General features: G+C 39.6%; 1 protein-coding gene across 3 annotated transcripts in view; it reads right to left on the bottom strand.

The window, feature by feature from the left end:
* Nucleotides 1-20,804, bottom strand: part of LOC133135414 (zeta-sarcoglycan-like) — a 149,820-nt gene that overhangs the window by 40,981 nt on the left and 88,035 nt on the right. For all 3 annotated transcript variants that reach the window (XM_061252396.1, XM_061252397.1, XM_061252398.1), the window contains exon 3: nucleotides 7,639-7,740. In XM_061252396.1, coding sequence (XP_061108380.1) covers nucleotides 7,639-7,740 — 102 coding nt within the window. The remainder of the gene's footprint in view (nucleotides 1-7,638; nucleotides 7,741-20,804) is intronic.

The raw sequence follows: 20,804 nt of genomic DNA on the forward strand, positions 1-20,804 counted from the left end.
AGAGCAAGACCTAAATTTTTCCCTGAGGCTAATTAGCATTGCTCCTTAAAAACCTGTGAGAAAGAGACAGAACTTGCAAAACCCTCTAAATATTCTGCTCTTATTAACCATAAAATAGCCACATATCACTATGGCCACTTCAATTACAAGGTACATTAATGCATTTTCTCCATTCTCACTGCCTTGCCTGAACCCTGCTAATTGTTGCTTGTAGCTATCTGCAATTACAGATTCATTAATTACACATGCATATAACCTACTCCATAAATTCTGCTTTTTATTAAGTCTCCATTTACTTTTTCTAAACTGAATCGAAGAAGTGAATACTTTTCCTTCCATTGTGTTTCCTTTAAAATGGCCAATAAAGTAAAAGGATCTTGATCAATGATTCCTATAAGAAAAAACAGCAGCCTTAGCACTTTCCTTAATGGAGTCCCTCTTAAATGGTCCAATTTGAAGGACACTTCTACAGCTGCCCGTGTTTACACTGTGGATCCGCCATTATTAGCCTGCGGATTTAGGGCCCAGGCAATCTCACAATTAATAGATTGGTGCTATTTGAGAGCAAATCATGAGAGAAGAGGTGATTCGGCCTATATTATTCATATCTTTTTGGTGTGTGCATACTGCAGACTTGTTCACTAAAATATGATTAATCTGTTTTGTTAATGAAGAAGAGGATGTTTAGAATTTTTATTTAATTTCTACGATTAAAAATAATTATCATCAAAGGAATTCATCAAAGGGGCCTTTTTATCTGGAGACTAATGCTTGACTATTAGTCTGACATTTTCCTCTACAGTATTATGCAATTATACAGCAATTTCAATCACAGATTTACAATAATGACGTTCCTTTTAAATTCAAAAGTGAACATATGCATTGTAATATTCAGATCCTTACAAATGTGTTTCCTCTAAGCATTTACAATTATCTAAGATATGGGCAAGTAAAATGGCCACCATCTTTTTTGGAGTGTATCTGCATTTCACCTGAAAACACAAGGACTATCGCATCGTGGCCAGATGCACTGAACACAACTAGAGACACTGTTGAGTGGTGCTGTTGAGCTACTGACTTGAGCCAAAGAATGCAGGGTCAGTGGGCATATATTGTTTGTGTCGAACTGAAAAGCCAGCACGGATTCAGTGGCCTTCTAATCAGCAGTAATATCCAGTGCATTATTGGTGGTTCATGAGAATGACACAGGCCACCAGGAGCCGGTTTACGGCTGATAAAGACACTGATATTATGGCCACGAAGAGCCGGAAATTAAAGTACAAAAGCAAGTTGCACTGAGAGAGAATATCAGAGGTAAAAATATCCATCCATCCATCCATTATCTGAACCCGCTTATCCTGAACAGGGTCGCAGGGGGGCTGGAGCCTATCCCAGCATACATTGGGCGAAAGGCAGGAATACACCCTGGACGGGTCGCCAGTCCATCACAGGGCACACACACCATTCACTCACACACTCATACCTATGGGCAATTTAGACTCTCCAATCAGCCTAACATGCATGTCTTTGGACTGTGGGAGGAAACTGGAGTACCCCGGAGGAAACCCACGCAGACACGGGGAGAACATGCAAACTCCGCACAGAGAGGCCCCGGCCGACGGGGATTCGAACCCAGGACCTCCTTGCTGTGCCGAGGTAAAAATATAAATAATCTAAACAATAGAATTCACACACAAAAGTCCAGCACTTGGGATCCTCCTGCACATGTACTGTACAGTAAGTGAGACAAGCACTCCTCTCAGTTGGCAGAAAATAAATGTAAAAAACTATGGTAAATTTGCATTGAACTGCAAAAAAAAAATAGACAGCAAAATATTTTTCAGCATGCCTGTTCGGAAATGTTTTGTGTGTTATCCACACACAGCAACTTGACACACGCTCAAGTGCTTTTGAGTAGAATAGCAAATACAAATTTGATATAAATTTGTGCTCCTTATTGATTGCCTTGCTGTAGAACAGTATCTGAACTGATTTCATAGTCCTTCATAGTAAATGAAGGGCTGAAGTGCATGCAGGATTTTGACAGTGTACAGCAGTTAGACACGTGTTCAGGATCGGAAACAGCAAAAATGAAACAAATAAAGAGACATGCTAAATCCAGCATTGTTGACTGTCCAGAAATTATGAGCACTGGTGAATGAAATTGCATTACTGGAGAGAATAACTCACCAAGAGCAGGAAAATAAGAAATATACATTCAGTGAGCACTTTATTAGGTTTTTATTATTTTATTTTTTAGACTTATTGGTCTTCTGCCTCATGTACAAATGCTGCCATTTTATTGCACAGCATCTGTACATGCATGGTTTTGGATTATTGGTTTGTTGATTTATTTATGTAAAGTTTCATGTACAACTGCATAGTTCTACCACAGCCCATACATATGTCCAAGGTTGTTGGTTTGCCTCAATGAATATTTACCTGCATCAATAGATTTGTTCAAATGCACACACACACACACATAAAAAAACCCTAACTTCATAACCTGAGCCACCATCACCTATTTTTTGGTCTTGCACATGATTTATTTAGCCCCTTACATGACTGTTTAATGACCTTTTATACATGTTTTCACAGACACCATGGACCCCGTTCTCAGGCTAAGTCTTCAGTGTCCACCCGACATCTCCAGCTCAGCCCTTCAAAATTATACATCCCCAAACCTATCCCACAAGTCAGCTGGCTTAAGTTTAAGTCTCCTAAACTACCTGAAAGTGCACTCTGTCTCTCACAAGACACCGCTGTGTTGTAATCCACTGGCCAACGCTTTTTCGTTGAACACCCATTGGTCCCTCAGCCTCGACAGCACATTAGTAATCCAGACTCAAATCCCTTTTGGTAAGGCTCCTCGCTGATGTTGTCTGTCTCACCAAATCATTCCTATCGCCGTTATCCATCTGGTGTTCTCCCTCAACACCTCCCTCTCCGCAGACCCACTTCTAACGCCTCTCTAAATGACTCAAACACTACTGCTTTCAGGCACTGTGACTGCAGTAATTACTTAATTACTTAATTACTAAATTGCTTAATTACTTGGCTTATCTATAGTTACATACTTGTTTTAATTCAGCACTTTATATAGTGCAGAATTAATGTTAATACCTCACTGGGCCCTCTAAGCACAGGATGTTACTTCTCTGGGGTTTTTATCCTTGTGAATGCATAAATAAGCATCTTGGCAATGGTACTATTCTGTACCTCCATAAAGCCACACAACCCTGCTGTCAGTGTGTCCCTTTCCATTACATTCTCTCAGTAAAGGTCTGCTCGACCTCATCTTCCGACACAACTGTCCTCCCCTTATTTGGAGGCAATCTACAGTTGGACCGAAGCTCTCAGACTGTACGTTACCTCTGTTTACACAGGTGATTGATTGTTTGAGTAGGACAGGTCAAGGAAAACGTGTCTGGGACAAATTTAGATTATAAGCACATCCACTATAAGAGACAAGTATCAGAGAACAGGACAGGCTGAAGTAGTTTGTGTTGAGAAAAGAAATTAAATTGAGTAACTATGATTAATATTGCAATGACACAGAAAGACCTGCAAAGGGGGGTGTTCAACAACCAATCAATGCTTATCGGCACCATTTCTAAATTCATATCACACCTAATTTTTCTATTTTAAATATGTAACTGAGTTTGCCTTTTTGACTTTGACTACAGTTCATTCCTGTGAACAGGAACAGGGGAACAGGTAGGGCCCATGTTAGTGCTAGGGCTAATCATTTAAACTTTTAACTTTTGAGCCTTTTGCCAAATTAAAATATTTTACTTAAAAAATTGGTTTTGCAATGAAAATAGCAGTGTATGAAACGCAGTGAAGGCGTTAGATTTTAACTACAGAGGAATGAAATTAGTATTGTCTCAGGATGAAGAGGCTCTCATCTTATGCATTTGAAAGGGTTTAAATGTTAATAGTATTAATTGAACTTGGGCCATACCTGTGCTGAGGTCCTCCTTGTCTAATCCGGTTGAAACACTTCAGTCGCTGCAGCTATCCAACCTTTATTTTGCATACAAATCCCCAGGAGTAAGTGACCTCCATTTCACACTCAGCTATTGTACCTGAGCTGAAAAAGATGGATGTCATGTTGGCGGCGAAAAGGCCACTTATGGAAATGTATGGATTCCCAAGGCCACACCTGAAGATATGTTATTTATGCATCTTTTCATTTCCATTAAAAAGAAGAACTAAAAATTAACAATGGATACGGATGCATTAGCATTTGATTAATTGGAATATCGAATCCTTTTATGAAAAAATGCCAAGAGAGTCGATGTACATTGACTATATTTCACTTTAATTTGACATTCACAATAACGGCCCATCAATCACAACCCACATAAGCTTCTCTCCGTTTTACCCCCTTTAATGGACAATCTTCTTAAATGCCATAATCTCAGATCCATATTTGCACAGGACAGGAGCCTAAGTGAAAATCGTATTATAGTATAGTACATTATGATCTGTGGCATAGCACATTTGCTGTTTTATCTTGACAATGAATACCTACACATTATAATGTGGCATAAAAAGTAATGTTATTTTGAGCTGACAAAACATCATAGCGACAGAAAATGATTCAGTGGCAGATTGCAGTATGTTTTTTATTTCTTGTTCACTGCCAGGTTAATTGCTTAAAACATGCAAGATTTTATTCATCTGTAACTGACTAGTACTACACATAGCAGTGATCTAATTTGATTAGAACTAATCATAGCAATTGTCTTACCTTCTCAATTATTAAGCTTTGACAGGCTGCTATGTGTGTTACAGGTATAATCATGACTGGAATTTGAACTATGTACAGTATGTTAATTGGGAAATGCTATTCATGGATATCAGCGCTACATAGTTTCCTAGGATACAGATTAACCGTAAAAAGGTTTCTTCATGAAAATTTGGAACTCGGAGATGTAGATTGGTAAATGCAGAAAGCAACTAATCTCGTTGAATTGTCTTTTGTTAGATTAGTTCTGCAAACCACTAATATTATAAATATATAAGCATTACTTTAAACTGTCAATATGAGCTTCTGTATTACCATTGTCCTACAAAACATTCATCAACTGCACATCACTGCTTGAAAGTTGTTTACTGTAGCTTTAAGTACTTAAATACTGTACATAAAGAAATCTAATTAGTCCAGGCTGTTAAATGTGTGCTCTTTCCCGCAGTAGGTGTCTGAGACCAGGAAAGCATTGTTCAGAGAGACGGGACTGAAAGCAACAGAGCAGAAAAGCCACAAAGCAAAAGCCAAAGAGCAAAAGCTACAGTTTGGTTTGGTTTGCCTTTGTTATTTTAGTCTGTTGTTTTGACCCCGGTCCCATGAGGGTGAAGGAAGAAGACTTTTTGTTTATTTAATAGTTCCCGCTTTCTCTCCCTTCCTGTGAAACTGAACAAAATGTGGGTGCACACTGGACTTTCGATATCTCCCTGTGTCAAGCTCGTCCATCCTCTTAGGGGTGTTTCACAGCATGTGACATCTTGGTCAATGTCATACGCTGTGACAAACCCATGGGTGGACAGAACAGACGGACACAGGGAGGCAACAAGGAATTTGGTTTTCACCTGCGTTTTATTTATACGCAGTCTTCGGGGAAGAGAGAGAGAGCCACTCTACAAATAAAACAAAACGTCTTCCGCCGTCACCCTCATGGGATCAAGACTAAAAACAACAAAACAAAAATTAGAAAGGCAAATAAAACAAACCAAACTGCAACTTTTCAGCTCAGTAGCTTTTCCCGGTCTCAAAGCTCTCTCTCGCATAGCTCTCTGCTCCCAGCAGATTCATGCTGCTGACCAGCTTAGTTTGCCTGCCTAAATATATTGCACATATAATATAATGCTTTCATTGACATTGATTGGTTTTACTGATGTATTCTAATGACTCATCGAAATATTGCACTGCAAAAGCATTAAATGCTAGCGCAGGTACTATATCCAAAATATAAGGTTTGGTACATTGGAATTTCATGTTAATACACGGGGCAAGTCAAAAATATGTTTAAGACAAAATAGTCGTAAATCCCAGGCTGTTGAATATTTGTCACCTTCTGGGATTTATGTGGCTAAGATGGCAGAAAAACAAAAGCTGTTCTTTCATCACCCACAAGAGACCGATTCTTATTGCCTCCCACGAGGGACAATTATAAAGGCCTCGTGCAGAAAGACAGCCCCAGTGTGCCAATGGATCACAGGATTACCCACGACTTCGAAGACTTTCGATGAACTTAATGACCAGCTGGTTGGAGATCGCTTCACAGTCAGCGAAAGTGTCATCATGCAGTTCGGTCAGAAACTCAGGGGCAAAGCCTTAAGGAAGGGTACTCTACGGGACTAGGTACATGAGGTCAGTGGAGACCTGCAACCCGAGCCATTGATTGACCCCTCAGATACACCTTGAAAAAAATAAAGAAATAACTGAGTCAGGCACTGATTTGTAATTGCTATTTCCAGAGACAATGGGGATCATCCACAAACTAGAGACTGTGTGGACCATCCACAAACTATAGACCATAGGGGCCATCCACACACTAAAGACCATGAGGACCATCCACAAACTTGAAACCATGAGGTCCATCCACAAACTAGAGACTGTGGGGACCATCCAAAATCTAGAGGCCATAGGGACCATCCACACACTATAATACTGGAACCTATGCTCTCAAAAAGTGCAAACCCTGCTTTCTCATCCCCTTGGTTAGCTCAATTGCAACAGGCAAAATCAATCAAGCACAGAAAAGTATTTGAATCCTAAACAATTACATGTGTGACCCTGGTCTGTTGGTTTCACTACATGGTATCCTCTGTCCTGAATCCAATAAGCATGTGTAATAGAGGCATGTAGTAGCATGAAAAACTACATTAAAATGTCTGTCTTAGAACATTCTGTCTCCTTTCTCACATCTGGGGTCACCAAAGAGGACTTGTATCAAATATAGCCAACTGCAGCAGGATCATGGTGACCTAGTACTGTCTTTTGTTATTGGATGAAACCTCACTAAGACATTTAATTAAACTTCAAATATATCCCCTGCCTGACATAACTGAAACACTTTCACCATCTGAACTCAGTGATACAGCAAATTACCTTTAACACTAATAGAGCACATGTAGTCCCTATTGGGCTGATATAAACTCTGTCGGAGTTGTTTTGGAATTTATAATTTTTCCTAAGACACAGTTTGCTTAATCTTGGCAAAATATTGACTTCACTAATTCCACTACTTGAACCAGCCAGATATACAGTAGCAGCTTATACGTCAAGTTTCCGCAGAAAGAAATGGTTGAATGCACCCATTCCTGCATTACTTTATGTTTTCACCATTTTTATTACCCAACTGAGGTAAATAAAATGTCTGTTGACTTAATTTGCTCTCAGAGTCTGTAATGCCATCTTAATGCTTGATCTTTAACTCCAAGGTAATTGCAAAACATATACAAAATTGAATGACCAGGCAAATCAAAGTCCTATATCAAATGATGGTTAAAATAAAGAACTGCTTGTGACATCGACTGAAAAGTCGATACATCAAAATGGTCCGTTCGGAGTTTTGGTGCACAAGGATATTTGAACAGCTTACCATGTAAGGAATTATATAATATGCTTACCTTTCTTGACTGTATCTCCTTAACATACAGCGGGAGGAGAAATTCTGATATGCCTTCCAGTCTTATTCCTTCTTTATTTACTCGAAGATTACCCATTCCATCCTGTCAAGAGAAAGGGGAAAACAATCTAATCACTGAAATAAAAGAATTGGGTATTTTCAGTCAATTGAAGAAAGTCATTTCTTAAAAAGAAATGTTGAAAAGAACTGCACTTGGACTTGATGACTCTTTGACAGAGACACACACTCACTCACAGACAGATGCACATAGGCATAAACAAACACAAGCACACAGAGACACACATACAGTACACACACACACACACACACACATACACGCAAGCACGCAACACATTTTACATCAGGCCTTTCCAATCACTTGGCTGAATACTCAATTCTGATTGGTTGGGATGCGTGCAATATTTTTCAATAAACTTCATATAGTGGAAGTACTGCTTTCACAGGACAGTTTGGTCTTTGACAGTTTTCTTTGACAAATGTCTCTGGGTGCACCAGTGGGCCTGTTGATCCTTAAGCAGTACATATTACCACATTAGCACTAATATTTATGTGTTATTAGTTTGACATCCATGTTTTAAGTTAAATAGCTCATTTATCGCCTCTATTTTGCAGCTACACTGCCTATGGGAACAAATGACATTTTCTTTATTGCTGCTGTCACAATTAGGTTTAATACGATTACTCTAATTCCCTTCCATCATGGTATTATAGGTTTACCATACCACATTTTCACATTTAATGCATACAATCCATGCAATCCATACAACCCTACAGTAATTTCAACATTGGAACTGTGACTATATTAGCCTGAAATACCTGTGGGAAATAATTAGAAGCTAAATAACACAACAATGATTTGGCTCAAATATGCATGCATTTTAATCAGAATCAAAAGGATTATTATTCTTTTTTTTTTTTTACATTTCTCTGTAAATATTGTTGCATCGCTTAATTAAAACTGACTATTTAATTTGAACATAAAAAGAAAATAGCGGCAATTCTCTTCGCCTTCAGCTGTGACTATCATTCACATAGCCAATAAGCAAGAATAAATCTGCCTATTGTACCACACAAATCCTCAAAATAAGTTTGCTTTGAAATGACAATTTTTTATCTTTGAATGTTATTCTTTGGCTCATTCTTATGATGCATAAAACACATTAACTGCATACAGAGCACATACTCAACCGTTTAAAATCCGTTTAAAAGCAACTCGCAGTGCGCACGCATGGCGTATCACGGCACTTTCTGACAGAGGGACTCTATACAGTACAAAATGTTTACCACCACATAAGCTGTCAGCAGATTTGAATGACAGCAGCTGATAAACCTCCAGAGGACACAGGCTGATTGACAGCGAGGCCTGATAGCGGATCTCCCACTGTCTGGATTGAATGGACGTGGTTGCCTTTACACAGTGCGCATCTGACAGTGACAAGTCAGTCATTAGGATACTGAATACCCCTCTGAATACTTGAATCAACACAAGCCCTCTCTCAATGGAATAAATAAAGACATTTTTAAATAGACAATTTCACTCCCCTACAGCCATGTAGATCCGTCCATCCATTTGCTACATGGTCTAAATGACTTCCTGGGGTGGGAATGGGAGGTGCGGCAGAAATACGACCACGACAGGTTGGCGATCTTTTCGCAGGGCCAGCGATGTACAGTGTTCATATAATTAAAACAACACGTTGGTGCTATGTTTTTCTTTTTTTAACAGAAAAAATCCTACAATAAATTATGCAGTAAATCCGCTGCTTAGAAACAACAAGGTTAAGTAAAAGGTAAAAGTAATTATCAACTGTGCCTACTTTATGCATCTAATTGTACAGGAAAATCATAATATTCAAGAAAAGATTTTACTTTTTTTACAGAGGGAGAATGAAGCTGCATGCTTATACGACAGCACACCGATAACACACATTGCTGTCATATAAACACTCATAGGTTTTCACAATGCCGTTACTATGACAACAGGTATGCCACCTGAAGGATTGGTGGGGCATACCCAGCACCTTCACAGTGCATAGTTGTGGCATAAATTGATTCCCTAAAAAATCACGTTTACTTTCAGGATTCTGTTCCCTCTCTAACCTCGTGTAAGCACAAACACAATCTGATGCAACCATCCACACTGTGAAATCCTGACCTTGTGTTGTTTACAGTATGTGCCTGCATTACCTTCTTCAGCTCAGCAAAATCCATTTATACTAAGTCCAGTCATTTTCACTTTTAATCAGCCAATCATGCGGCAGCAACTGAATGCCTAAATGTATGCAGACATGGTCAAGAGGTTCAGCTGTTTTTCAGACCAAATGTCAGAATGGAGAAGAAATGTCATCTAAGTGACCATGGAATGATTGTTGGTGCCAGACAGGGTGGTTTGAGTATCCTGGGATATGCACACACAACAGTCTCTAGAGTTTGCAGAGAATGGTGCAACAAACAATTGAGTGAGCAGCAGTTCTGCAGGCAAAATGTATTATTAAATAAATAAATAAATAAATAAATAAATACATGAATAAATCAATCGTTTAAAATGGGGGGTTCTATCAGAAAGTTGTTTACAAAAACAAAAAACAGAATAAATGGAGAAAAAAACGGAAACGGAAATATGAACAGATGCCTGTCTCTGAATGCGTAATGAGCCGTGATCATCACTGAGTTCACCTCATAAAGACAGGGCACACCAGCACGGCAGCCACAGGAGGTCAAAGGACAAGAGCGGCTTCCCCTTCTGCTGCATGACCCTTTCCTGGGTTATTCGTGTTCAAGGGCTTCTGCTCTCATCTCTGCTTTTGTTATGTAGGATGTAACTTTTCTATCCAACTTGGCTTCATTAACAGAGTCAATCAGCAGTTTCCAGAGGACCTAGTGCAGGTCGTGTGACCTGACACAAGCCCTCATTATTCATTGTTTACCATTCATTCTTTCACATTACCAGCACTGTTTTCTGTAGATACTGCACAATGAAGACTGAAATGTCACCCTTGTATGCATATACTGCCTTTAAGTCCCTTCTGAAAGAGCTGAGGCATTCCAATTATCTTCAGGCTCAGACTCTTTGTGTCTCAGATATTTAATCACCTTAAAAATAAGAGATGGAGACACACATTTACTCAAGTGAATCAGGCCTATCTCAGCACATTCAGGCTTCCCTTTCATCATGCTTTCATGCATCTTTTGTACATGGATAAAAACATGATGATTAATGATTATTAAATAACAAAACATGGATAATAACAGTGATACTGATACTATTACAATTCCTACTACACTACTACTACTACTACTACTCCTACTACTACTACTACTACTACTATTACTACTACCACTAGTACTCCTACTACACTACTACTGCTAATACTACTACTACTACTACTAATAATAATAATGTTTTATTCAAGATTCCATTTTCAGTGACAATTCCTATTTATATATGCTGTACACATTGCTGTACAGATCATTAGCTGATTTAAATGAGCATTACTCTTATAAACCAAAAATGGGTTCAGGGCAGTGCAAGTCTGTATTTCAGCCATTTCTTTTAATTCTAATTTTGTATTTAACATGATTTTTATTTTATTATGAGCTCAGGCATTTCTTAGAAATCCCTCTAAGGATATAACGCTTGTGAAATTGAAATCCTTGGAAAACGTTGTCATGCATCGATAGGGATTCAACAGAAGAGCCAAATTCATTCTGTTCATAACAAATGCCTCTCATGAAATGCTCAAACGCTCAGCTATGTTGGGCTTATGAATCAATGAAATGTAGCCAATAAGTCTAGCATTTACAGCATCTCTCAGACCATAAAGTACCAATTAAACAGATGAAATCCCATAATAAGGAAGCTCCATTTTGCCTAATGTATGATCTATCGGTGGGCTCAGTTCAAAAACTTAACTGGAAAGTGTATTACAGCATATAGGCGAAAGATGCCACAAATAACAATATGTTTCTCAGCAAGTTTAACGCAGGTGCTGAGTGTTAATATGGCATTTCCTATTGTTGAATCAGCAAACCGAAACAGCTGTTCTTACTGTACGTCCCATTAAGCGTAACAAACCTATTTCACAAAGCTCTGTGCATGACTACACTAAATGCTTCGGTAACGGAAATACATCCATTGTTTATATCAAGTTGCGAAATCCCTACCGAAATTTGAGGAATATTGTTTCTGCCCAATCTTATATTTCAATCTTAATATTTTATATGTCTGCACTCATAAAATGTTTATTTGCTTATCAAATATTTGGATCATTTCCTGCAGTGGTATTTTTAAACTAAGCCGATCTGGCCCATCCCCTACACACCCCAGCCGTATGTAGGGAGCACAGGAATAGAAGCTGTTGGAAGTGAGAATGTATCATATACTTCAGAAGTGAAGTTTTTACACTGGCGTAGCATCCTGGGGGAGGGCCGGGTCACAGACCGGCCTCAGAGAGGGAGAGCTGCCTCTGACACTGCCTCTGACGCTCAGAGGTGAAATGATTCAACCGCACAACTGTGGTTTACCAGAACGTGAAGTGCAGCCCACACACACACACGCTCACACACACTCTCTCTCACACACACACACACGCTCTCTCACACACACACACACACACACACACACACACGCTCTCTCACACACACACACACACACACTCAAATACACACACTCACACACACACATACTCACACTGACGCTCAGAGGTGAAATGATTCAACCGCACAACTGTGGTTTACCAGAACGTGAAGTGCAGCCCACACACACACACGCTCACACACATACATACTCACACACACACACATACACACTCTCTCACACACACACACACACACACACACACTCACGCTGATGCTCACAGGTGAAATGATTCAACCGCACAACTGTGGTTCACCAGAATGTGAAGTGCAGCCCACACGCACACACACACACACAGACACATACACACACTCACACACACACACAGACACACACACACACGCACAGACTCACACAAACGTAGACACACAGACATACTCACACACACGCAGACACACACACACACACAGACACACACACTTTCTCACAAGCACACACAGACTCACACACACTCACACAGACACACACACACACACACACACTGACGCACAGAGGTGAAATGATTCAACCAGACAACTGTGGTTTTACAGAACTTGAAGAGCAGCCCACACACTCACACGCACACACACACTCTCTCGCAAGAACACTCACACTCTCTCACAACCTCACACAAACGCACACACGCACACACACTCTCTCACAAGAACACTCACACTCTCTCACAACCTCACACACACACACACACTCTCTCACACGCACACACACACTCTCTCACAACCTCACACAAACGCACACACGTGCACACATTCAAGCACAGGTGTCTCTTTTCTCAAACAAACAAACAAGCAAATAAATAAATACATAAAAGCAGACAGGAGCTTAAAAAGATCACATATTGTGCCAAAGAAACACATACACACAAATAGTAGTCTTTTGTCTATAAGTAATGATGACATGTTTACAATAATACTTTATGTGCATCTGCCATGGCAACCTGCATGGCATCGTTAATTTAACTTCTGTAAAATGGTTGCTAACATCTAAATCCTATAAAAGACGTAGATATATCTTTGCTATAAACTGAAATAACGCACTACTGTACATTATATATTGAAACAGACATTTAAAATAATAGTCGAAGTACCATTTACTGGATTATGGCATTTACGGCAATGAAATGTCTGCCTACTGTAATTTTAATACCAATCCCCAACTGCCTTCTAAACATTTTACAGAAAGTTTTTGCACTGTAATTTTTAATTTCACTTTTTATTCGGTGGAATACAAGCTAAATTGCTTGTAATTGGCCTGCATTTATTTGGCTTTGGTGCAGTGCTGAGGAGATGTGGTGTTGATATCTCTCAGGTCATTTCTCACTTGACCAAAGATAGCTACAGACTCAATGCCTGTGTACCTTAGATAGATAAGCAGAGTTATATGAGAGAGAGAGAGAGAGAGAGAGAGAGAGAGAGAGAGAGAGAGAGAGATACTACTTATCACTAGCCTGATTCCTACTCCTACGACTGCTATTCCTGGAGCCAGCATAAGTCATCATAGGCAGGGTCATTTCATGTTTTATTGTGTTAACAAACCCCATAGTTAATCTATTAATCTATATATTCAAAGAAAGGTTAGATTTCAAAGTAGATATAATTTCTGGCTGATTAAGTCTGCCATGGTATACAACCAGCTATATTTGCTTAATGTCTTACAAAGCACCATGAAATCGATCCATCTTTGAGTTCCAGTCCTGCATGCTGGTTGTCAACCAGCTTAGCAGTGTTGCTATTGATGACACACTGTAGTTTAGCTAACATACATAATATACACCATTCTAGTATAGCTAGAATATACAGTGCATACACCATTTAAACATCACTCCACTTTCCACTAACGTTCAGAGTTTGAAATGTTGTAAGCAATCAACCGCAATAAAAATGAGACATGTCCTTGACTCAATGTCCAGACCTTCAGAGTGGTCTGTGTGGTCTCTCACTTAATGTTTTAATCCTTCATTTAACCAGGGGAGGTCCATTGAGAACAGTCTTTCTCAAGGACACCCAGGGATAAATGCCAGAAAGTGGGGAAAGCGAGAGAGAAAACAGGGGACATGTTTTGACATTTAGGGACCTACTTAATTACTCCAGATGCAAGTCATCATCCCTATGTGCCCACCGGGTCAAGCAACCTACAACTAGGCTACCCTACCACCACCTCTGCTGCACAGAGAAGAATGTAGTCATAATCATCATCACAACAATCAAGGACAAAATGATTAAGAGTGAGTGAATGGTACCTCCGAATTGACCAAATAACTTTACCCCGTGGACGGACACTCTTTCAAATTGACATAGAACTCAAAACCATGTTATATCATGGCACTGCCAGTAGCAATGCGCCTAACAGCGCCCCTTGCCATGCAGATATTGATGAAATGACATGGTTTCTTGTTCAATACCATTCATTTTCATTGAATTTGTGTTGTACAGCAATTCAGTCTACACTTTCAGCAAAAGTAGATTAATAACATTGTGATGGAAAATGACAGGATTCATTTAGCTAATCGTAGCTAAATGAACTATTTTCAGACAATTAAAGCACTTAAGCATATGAATGGTTTCGAAAAGGTGACCACTTCCTGAATACATAAGCTAATAATTAACCAGGACATTTTCAACGGCTAAGGAATTATGTCTGCCATATTGCCAAACAGATGTTTCACCATTGTTTACATTGAGGTTTAATTTAGCAATACAATAAGCCTGGGGTTATATGTCTAACATCTGCTTAATACACCATACATCTTCCATCTATTTAATTGTTTCATGTATTGAATATTATGAAGAAAATTAAATATATTTTGCTACAGGGATAATGTGTAGGCTACAGACGTATTCACTGTGAGCAGTGTTTTAACAGCAACACTAGTATAATATCTCGAAGAAGGAGTTGTAGGCTCATAACAGGGACCGTACCAGACTGATAACAATACTTTCCTTTCAGTTGTGACCCTTAGGTAACATCTTCATCATAAGTTGTAAGAGCATGGTACATGTCACAATGTGTACAAACATGAACCCGAGAAAGCAAGAGAAGCATCTTGTTTCATTTCTGTCTGGGGAAGCAAACTGCTAATGATATCCTTATCACAACTAATGTAGCATGCTAGCTAATAAACAGCGTGAATATCGTGGTAAATAGATCAAATAAATGGTTCATACAGTAGAGCAAATTGCATACTCTAGTATTCTCAGTTTGCTGGTGGTGTGGACACCACTTTCAAAACAGAACTGAGTACTTATGTATTTATTCATTTTTTCCGTTACAATAGAAATGTCAAAATTTTACGGTTGTAATTAGCTCAATTGCTAACTCAGTTGCTTAGAAATTACATGTCCAGTGTTCCCACGATACTAATCCAGTCAAAACAGCATTTCTTTGACTATATCTTTATACGCATGTCTTGTATGCCTGTATGCATAACCCCATCAAAGGAGAAACAAGATCAAAATATCAGTAATCACCTAGGAATTAAAACATAGTTCCACTCACTTCAAAGGGGTCAGAATAAACCCTGACAAAAACATGCCTCATTAGTGTAATTGCTATCATCATTAGGACTGAAGTACCGCCATTTATAGTCTCCAGTTGCGACTGGCTCTAGCACAACGAGGCAAAAGTCAAAACATATATAGAATGTAGAATCCTGAATGATGAAGTTCAAAGGTTCATTGTTGTTCTAGCAAACATCCATGATTGCAACACAGCTTTTTTACTTATTTGAATCAGCTCCAAACTTAAGTTCTGATTGTGAGCAAAATAAATAAATAATTTCAGCTTGTCATTTAAACTTGGCAAAAGTAATAAACTATAGCACCTAAGATAAGTAGTGTGTCAATCGACAGTACCTTGAAGTAACTGTAGTACCTTTCCAGCTATCTTTCAAACAAAGTAGCATGTAGCAAAGTGGCTTCCCAGCTTACTGTCACCAAATGTATTGAGTAGCTAGATACTCATATCACTGGCTTGCTCATATTACTCACTGTCCAACCTCTTATCAGCTACAAGCTATTTAATGAGAAATTTTCAGTTTGGGGTTAATTCAGCTTAAAGCTTTAAAATGTCAGGGTTTTCAAAGTGTATTTTGTCTTTGAAGCTTAGTATAGTAACTAGTGGACTGACATTTTAGAAAATGAGAAAAGCATTCTGTAATGCAGAAACATTCAAAATTCCAGCCCAATTTGACTCATAGACGACAGAAAACCTCTCCAAGTCAGAAAACTGTGTGGAACATTGATGTGGAAATGTCAGAAAATAAAACGTCCAGCTCCAAGTCATGTACAGTGAAATAGGCAATGGAGAGGATGAGTGCAGTCCATAAGTATTTGGACAGTGAAACACTTTTTGTTATTTTCGTTCTGCTCTCAAACAAACAAAGCAAACAAACAGTTCAAATAAAACAACAGTTTTCTGTCATTCGCACATGGTTCAGCCAATATGGATTTAAAAACTGTCAAATTAACGCAGAAAGTCAGCCATTTCACCACATGTTCACCAATGTTCACCACATTGTTATATTTAAACTGTGTTATGGAGTACAGAGAGAAAACAACAAAAAATGTGTCACTGTCCAAAAACAGACTGCACTGTATATCCATAAACATGATGCATCCTATAAAAAAAGAAAAAGGATGCTGTGAAGCTCTTTCAGCTGTTCTGAAATCTGTTACGTTTCAAATGTGAGGTGCTGCTAATGGGCGATGCTCAAGCCGGCCTCCCCTTGCATTTTGTTATGTGCATGTATTTAGTTTTTTTTAGGTTCATCCCATGACTTTGTGAAGAGTTGAGTCCTTGGCTTATATCTGCAGACGGTTAAGCTGAGCAGCAAAACTTTCCGTCGGCAAACAACACGCCGCGTGTCAGAGTGGCGGGTGGATGCTGACAGATCGGAGCCGACCGAAACTCACGCTGAGGTGACAGCCTCACCCGCCACGGCGGCTGACAGACACGCGGGGATCATCCCAGCCAGCCGCCCCCTTAACCACACGCAGCCACCACAAATACGCTAATAATACTCATCATGCTAAAGCAATTCCCTTTCATGTCTTCCGATACCTCAGATCTTTAAAGAGTCGTAGAGAGAGACGGAAAAGATAACACTTTGCTGTCACCTGAAAGTTTTGGGATATCTGCATTTCACTTTGACAAACGAGGACAGAGAAATCACAGGAGATCTGAACTGGATGAGCAATGGAACGGCACGAAACTGATCAAAACCTTGATCTTGATCCTGCTTTCATGACATCTGCACTTGCATTTATGCATTTTCTTCCAAGGATAGAATGCATCAAGGCAAACTTAGACTTGTCTCGCATTGCTTTTACAGAAGGCACACAAATCTCAGTGGTATTTTCCACTTATAAAAGTGCATTTAACCTGAAACTTCCACACTGTGTTGTGTTAATTGCTACAGTACTGTTGAAAAAGCAAAAAATTTTACACGATTGACACATTATTATTTTTCATTCAGTTGCATTTACCATACTATTTCATACATTCTAGGGAGAGGACAAGTCTGACCTTTTTAAACATTATACATTCTGTAACCTATTTATACAGCGACACGTAAGTGCAGAATATCCTGGGCAGTACAGCATAAAACCGCAACTTCCCATTACTACACCTGTACATAAAGGTTTGAGCCCTAATCCACACTGCGATGTTCAGATCCAAAGACCAGTGCCCTAACCAGCACAATATACAGCTACAGTAGCCTCATATTGGCACAGCACGATTTGCGTGTAAACTAACAATCGTATTCCAGTTTGCAGTTCAATTGCAATCTGAGTTAGAAATAGAACCAAAATACTAAATCCATACATGACCCGTTCTATCATTATCAGTCCTAAGTCGCGACGGCCAACTTCATACAAATCGATGTTATATAAAAATGTTAATCTTTGGCTGTTTTATGCTTTCGTCTTCGTTTCAACAATATCTTGGCTTTCACGATCTGCATGTCTTAATGCCAAATTCAGAGTAAAAATGCAGCATTTGGATTGGACGTAAACTAAACCGAACGTAGTCCGTTCCTTTCCTTAGGGCACAGAGCGATATTCCCAACCACAGAGTTGCCCTTTCTGCCTACAAACAGCGGAAACCTAAGCGGCAGAAGTAAAACGGAGATAGATAAAGTGGGACCCAGAGTTCTCTTACTGTCCTGGACTGTTCAGCCTGCTGTATTGATCCGGTTCAATTCAATGAGTACATATCTCAGCTCTGATCGCAAGCTGCACAGGAAGAAATAACACTATTTTAGATACAGACATGTTATTTGGAGACTCATACTGCAATAGAAAGGTAACAGCAGATAGCAATTAAAGGTCAAACAAGGGAATGCGCTGCTATACTGTGATAAACAGTAGCAGGACAAATACAGCTAACATACAGCATACAGCGCAGTTCAGAGGTAGGCCAGCCGCACTGTCACTGCGAATGCATTCAATTTCACTGATGACATCGTAAGACGGCTGACTTCACTCTCTGAGTCAAACAACGTCCAAAATATTGAAAATTCATCCGCCCAAACAGCTCACATAAGACCACTTAAGACCACATAAGACTCGGGTGAGGGGGGTTGGGGATGTGGGAGAACAACAGGGGATTTCACGCCGTGTGCAGCAACAGAATTTAAAATCACACTTTAAATACATACGCAGAGATTGTTCTAGTGCTTCCTTCTAAAGTATAGAATACAGTGGTGAACGTCTGTTGTGGTGAGTATCAGTAAACTATAGGCTTATAGAGTTACCATGACACTGAGATGTGGATTACTGCAATGGCGGTGTTGTTTCCCTTGTTGTAGCAGCTTAAAGCCTACTTCATTTTAAACAAATGTTTGCAGTGCAAACCAAGACGGACAACTGGGATTATCCTACTACAAGGTCCACCATGTGACCATTTTTCTCACTAAATTCTGAATTTAAGTTGGAGCGGTGTGACAACACCGTAACAACTTTGAGCATGCTGTGAATAGATAGAGGCATTTATGCTTTCTCACCGAATTAAGATATGTGGTTTCATATTTGCACTTCCACAATTTTTGATAAGATCTCAAAAACTATGGAAGGCATGCAAAAGCAATACCTTTGTTCTTTCAAAGACTGGTGGCTCTACATTTCTTCTCATTAGCCCATAAAATAACTAAATCTAAAGTGTAACGTGAAAGTATGACCTTTTGGGCGCCTAATCATTTTTTGTTCTTATCATTTTTGGGTGTCATAAGAAACTTAAACTAAGATGGCTGACAGAGCCTGAGTGCAGCACTGCAATGTCAGAATTGTAGGCTTTTAGAATATTGCTGAATTCCAATATCTTGAACAAATAAAGATGGCACTAGGATGATGCAATAATATGCAATGTGTGGTATACATTGGATATTGACTTCTTTAGGGCATTATAATCGGTTTAGTTATTCTACTTAGTGTATGTAAACCATTGGTGAAAACGACAGACCACATTTTTGAGAGGACAGACTAAATAAATAAATAAATAAATGCATACATACATTTATATTGTAAGGCCAATAATGCAAAGATATTATGCCAACCAAACCAACCTGACCAAAGCAGGCCTCATATCTGTTTCTACTTGAGTATACATATCGTGCATTCAACGTTGAAGGATAATTAGAAAAAGCCAGTTAAATTAGCCCTTGCGAAAACAGCATTGCACTCTATGCCCACACAATCTTACCACCAGTCACAGTGCTTAAACGAAATATGCCATTGTGAATGTAATTTTATCCAAACAGTAATTAGCTGTATTGCTGAAGAGATTACTTCAAGCCTGTTCAGAGGGGTCTGTTGATTAACATGCCCTGATAAAGCATTCATTCCTTCTCGTGAAAAGCCCCCAAGAATCTGATTGCCTTTGACGTTGCAAAGTGAGGGTGGATTTCAGTTACCTGAATTGGGGGGGCGAGCGGGCAGTCTTGCTGCACCCTGCAGTGCAGCTGTGCGCATAAACTGCAGTCTTCAGTGCACATCAACTGCACTGCTCAGCGGGTGAACTGGATGCCAGTGCAGCACACCCGGGTCAAAATACGCAATTGTTCTGGATCCAAAACCTTTCTACGCTTTACTGCGCTTGTCTGGTGTATTGTAACTTACAAACTGCTTCCCTGGCTTCTCGTTCTCTTAGTTGGCTCCACTGCAGCAGGCAAGATGAATTGAGCACAGAAACGTATTTGAATCCAAAACAATTACGCATGTATTTGACCCAGGCCTGCAGTGCATGCCCTGGTTTACACCTGTGCTTGTCTTTGCCCTCCAGAACTGACAGTAGATACACAGTTTTATTTATTCATTTATTTTGTTTTGGAAAATCACCCAAGTATACATATTGTCCCCAGGCTCATGCAAGGGGTGCACTGTGCTTGTCAGGAGCTCGGTTGGATGGAAGGCACTGCACAAGGGCCAGTGGTCCGGGAACACATCCTGTTTGTGTCAGCGGCAACAGCGGCCAGCAGGCCAGGGCATAATTAGCTCTACTGTCACCCATGGAGGGAG

The sequence above is a fragment of the Conger conger genome, chromosome 8 (genome assembly GCF_963514075.1).
Source record: "Conger conger chromosome 8, fConCon1.1, whole genome shotgun sequence".
Taxonomy (NCBI): Eukaryota; Metazoa; Chordata; class Actinopteri; order Anguilliformes; family Congridae; genus Conger; species Conger conger.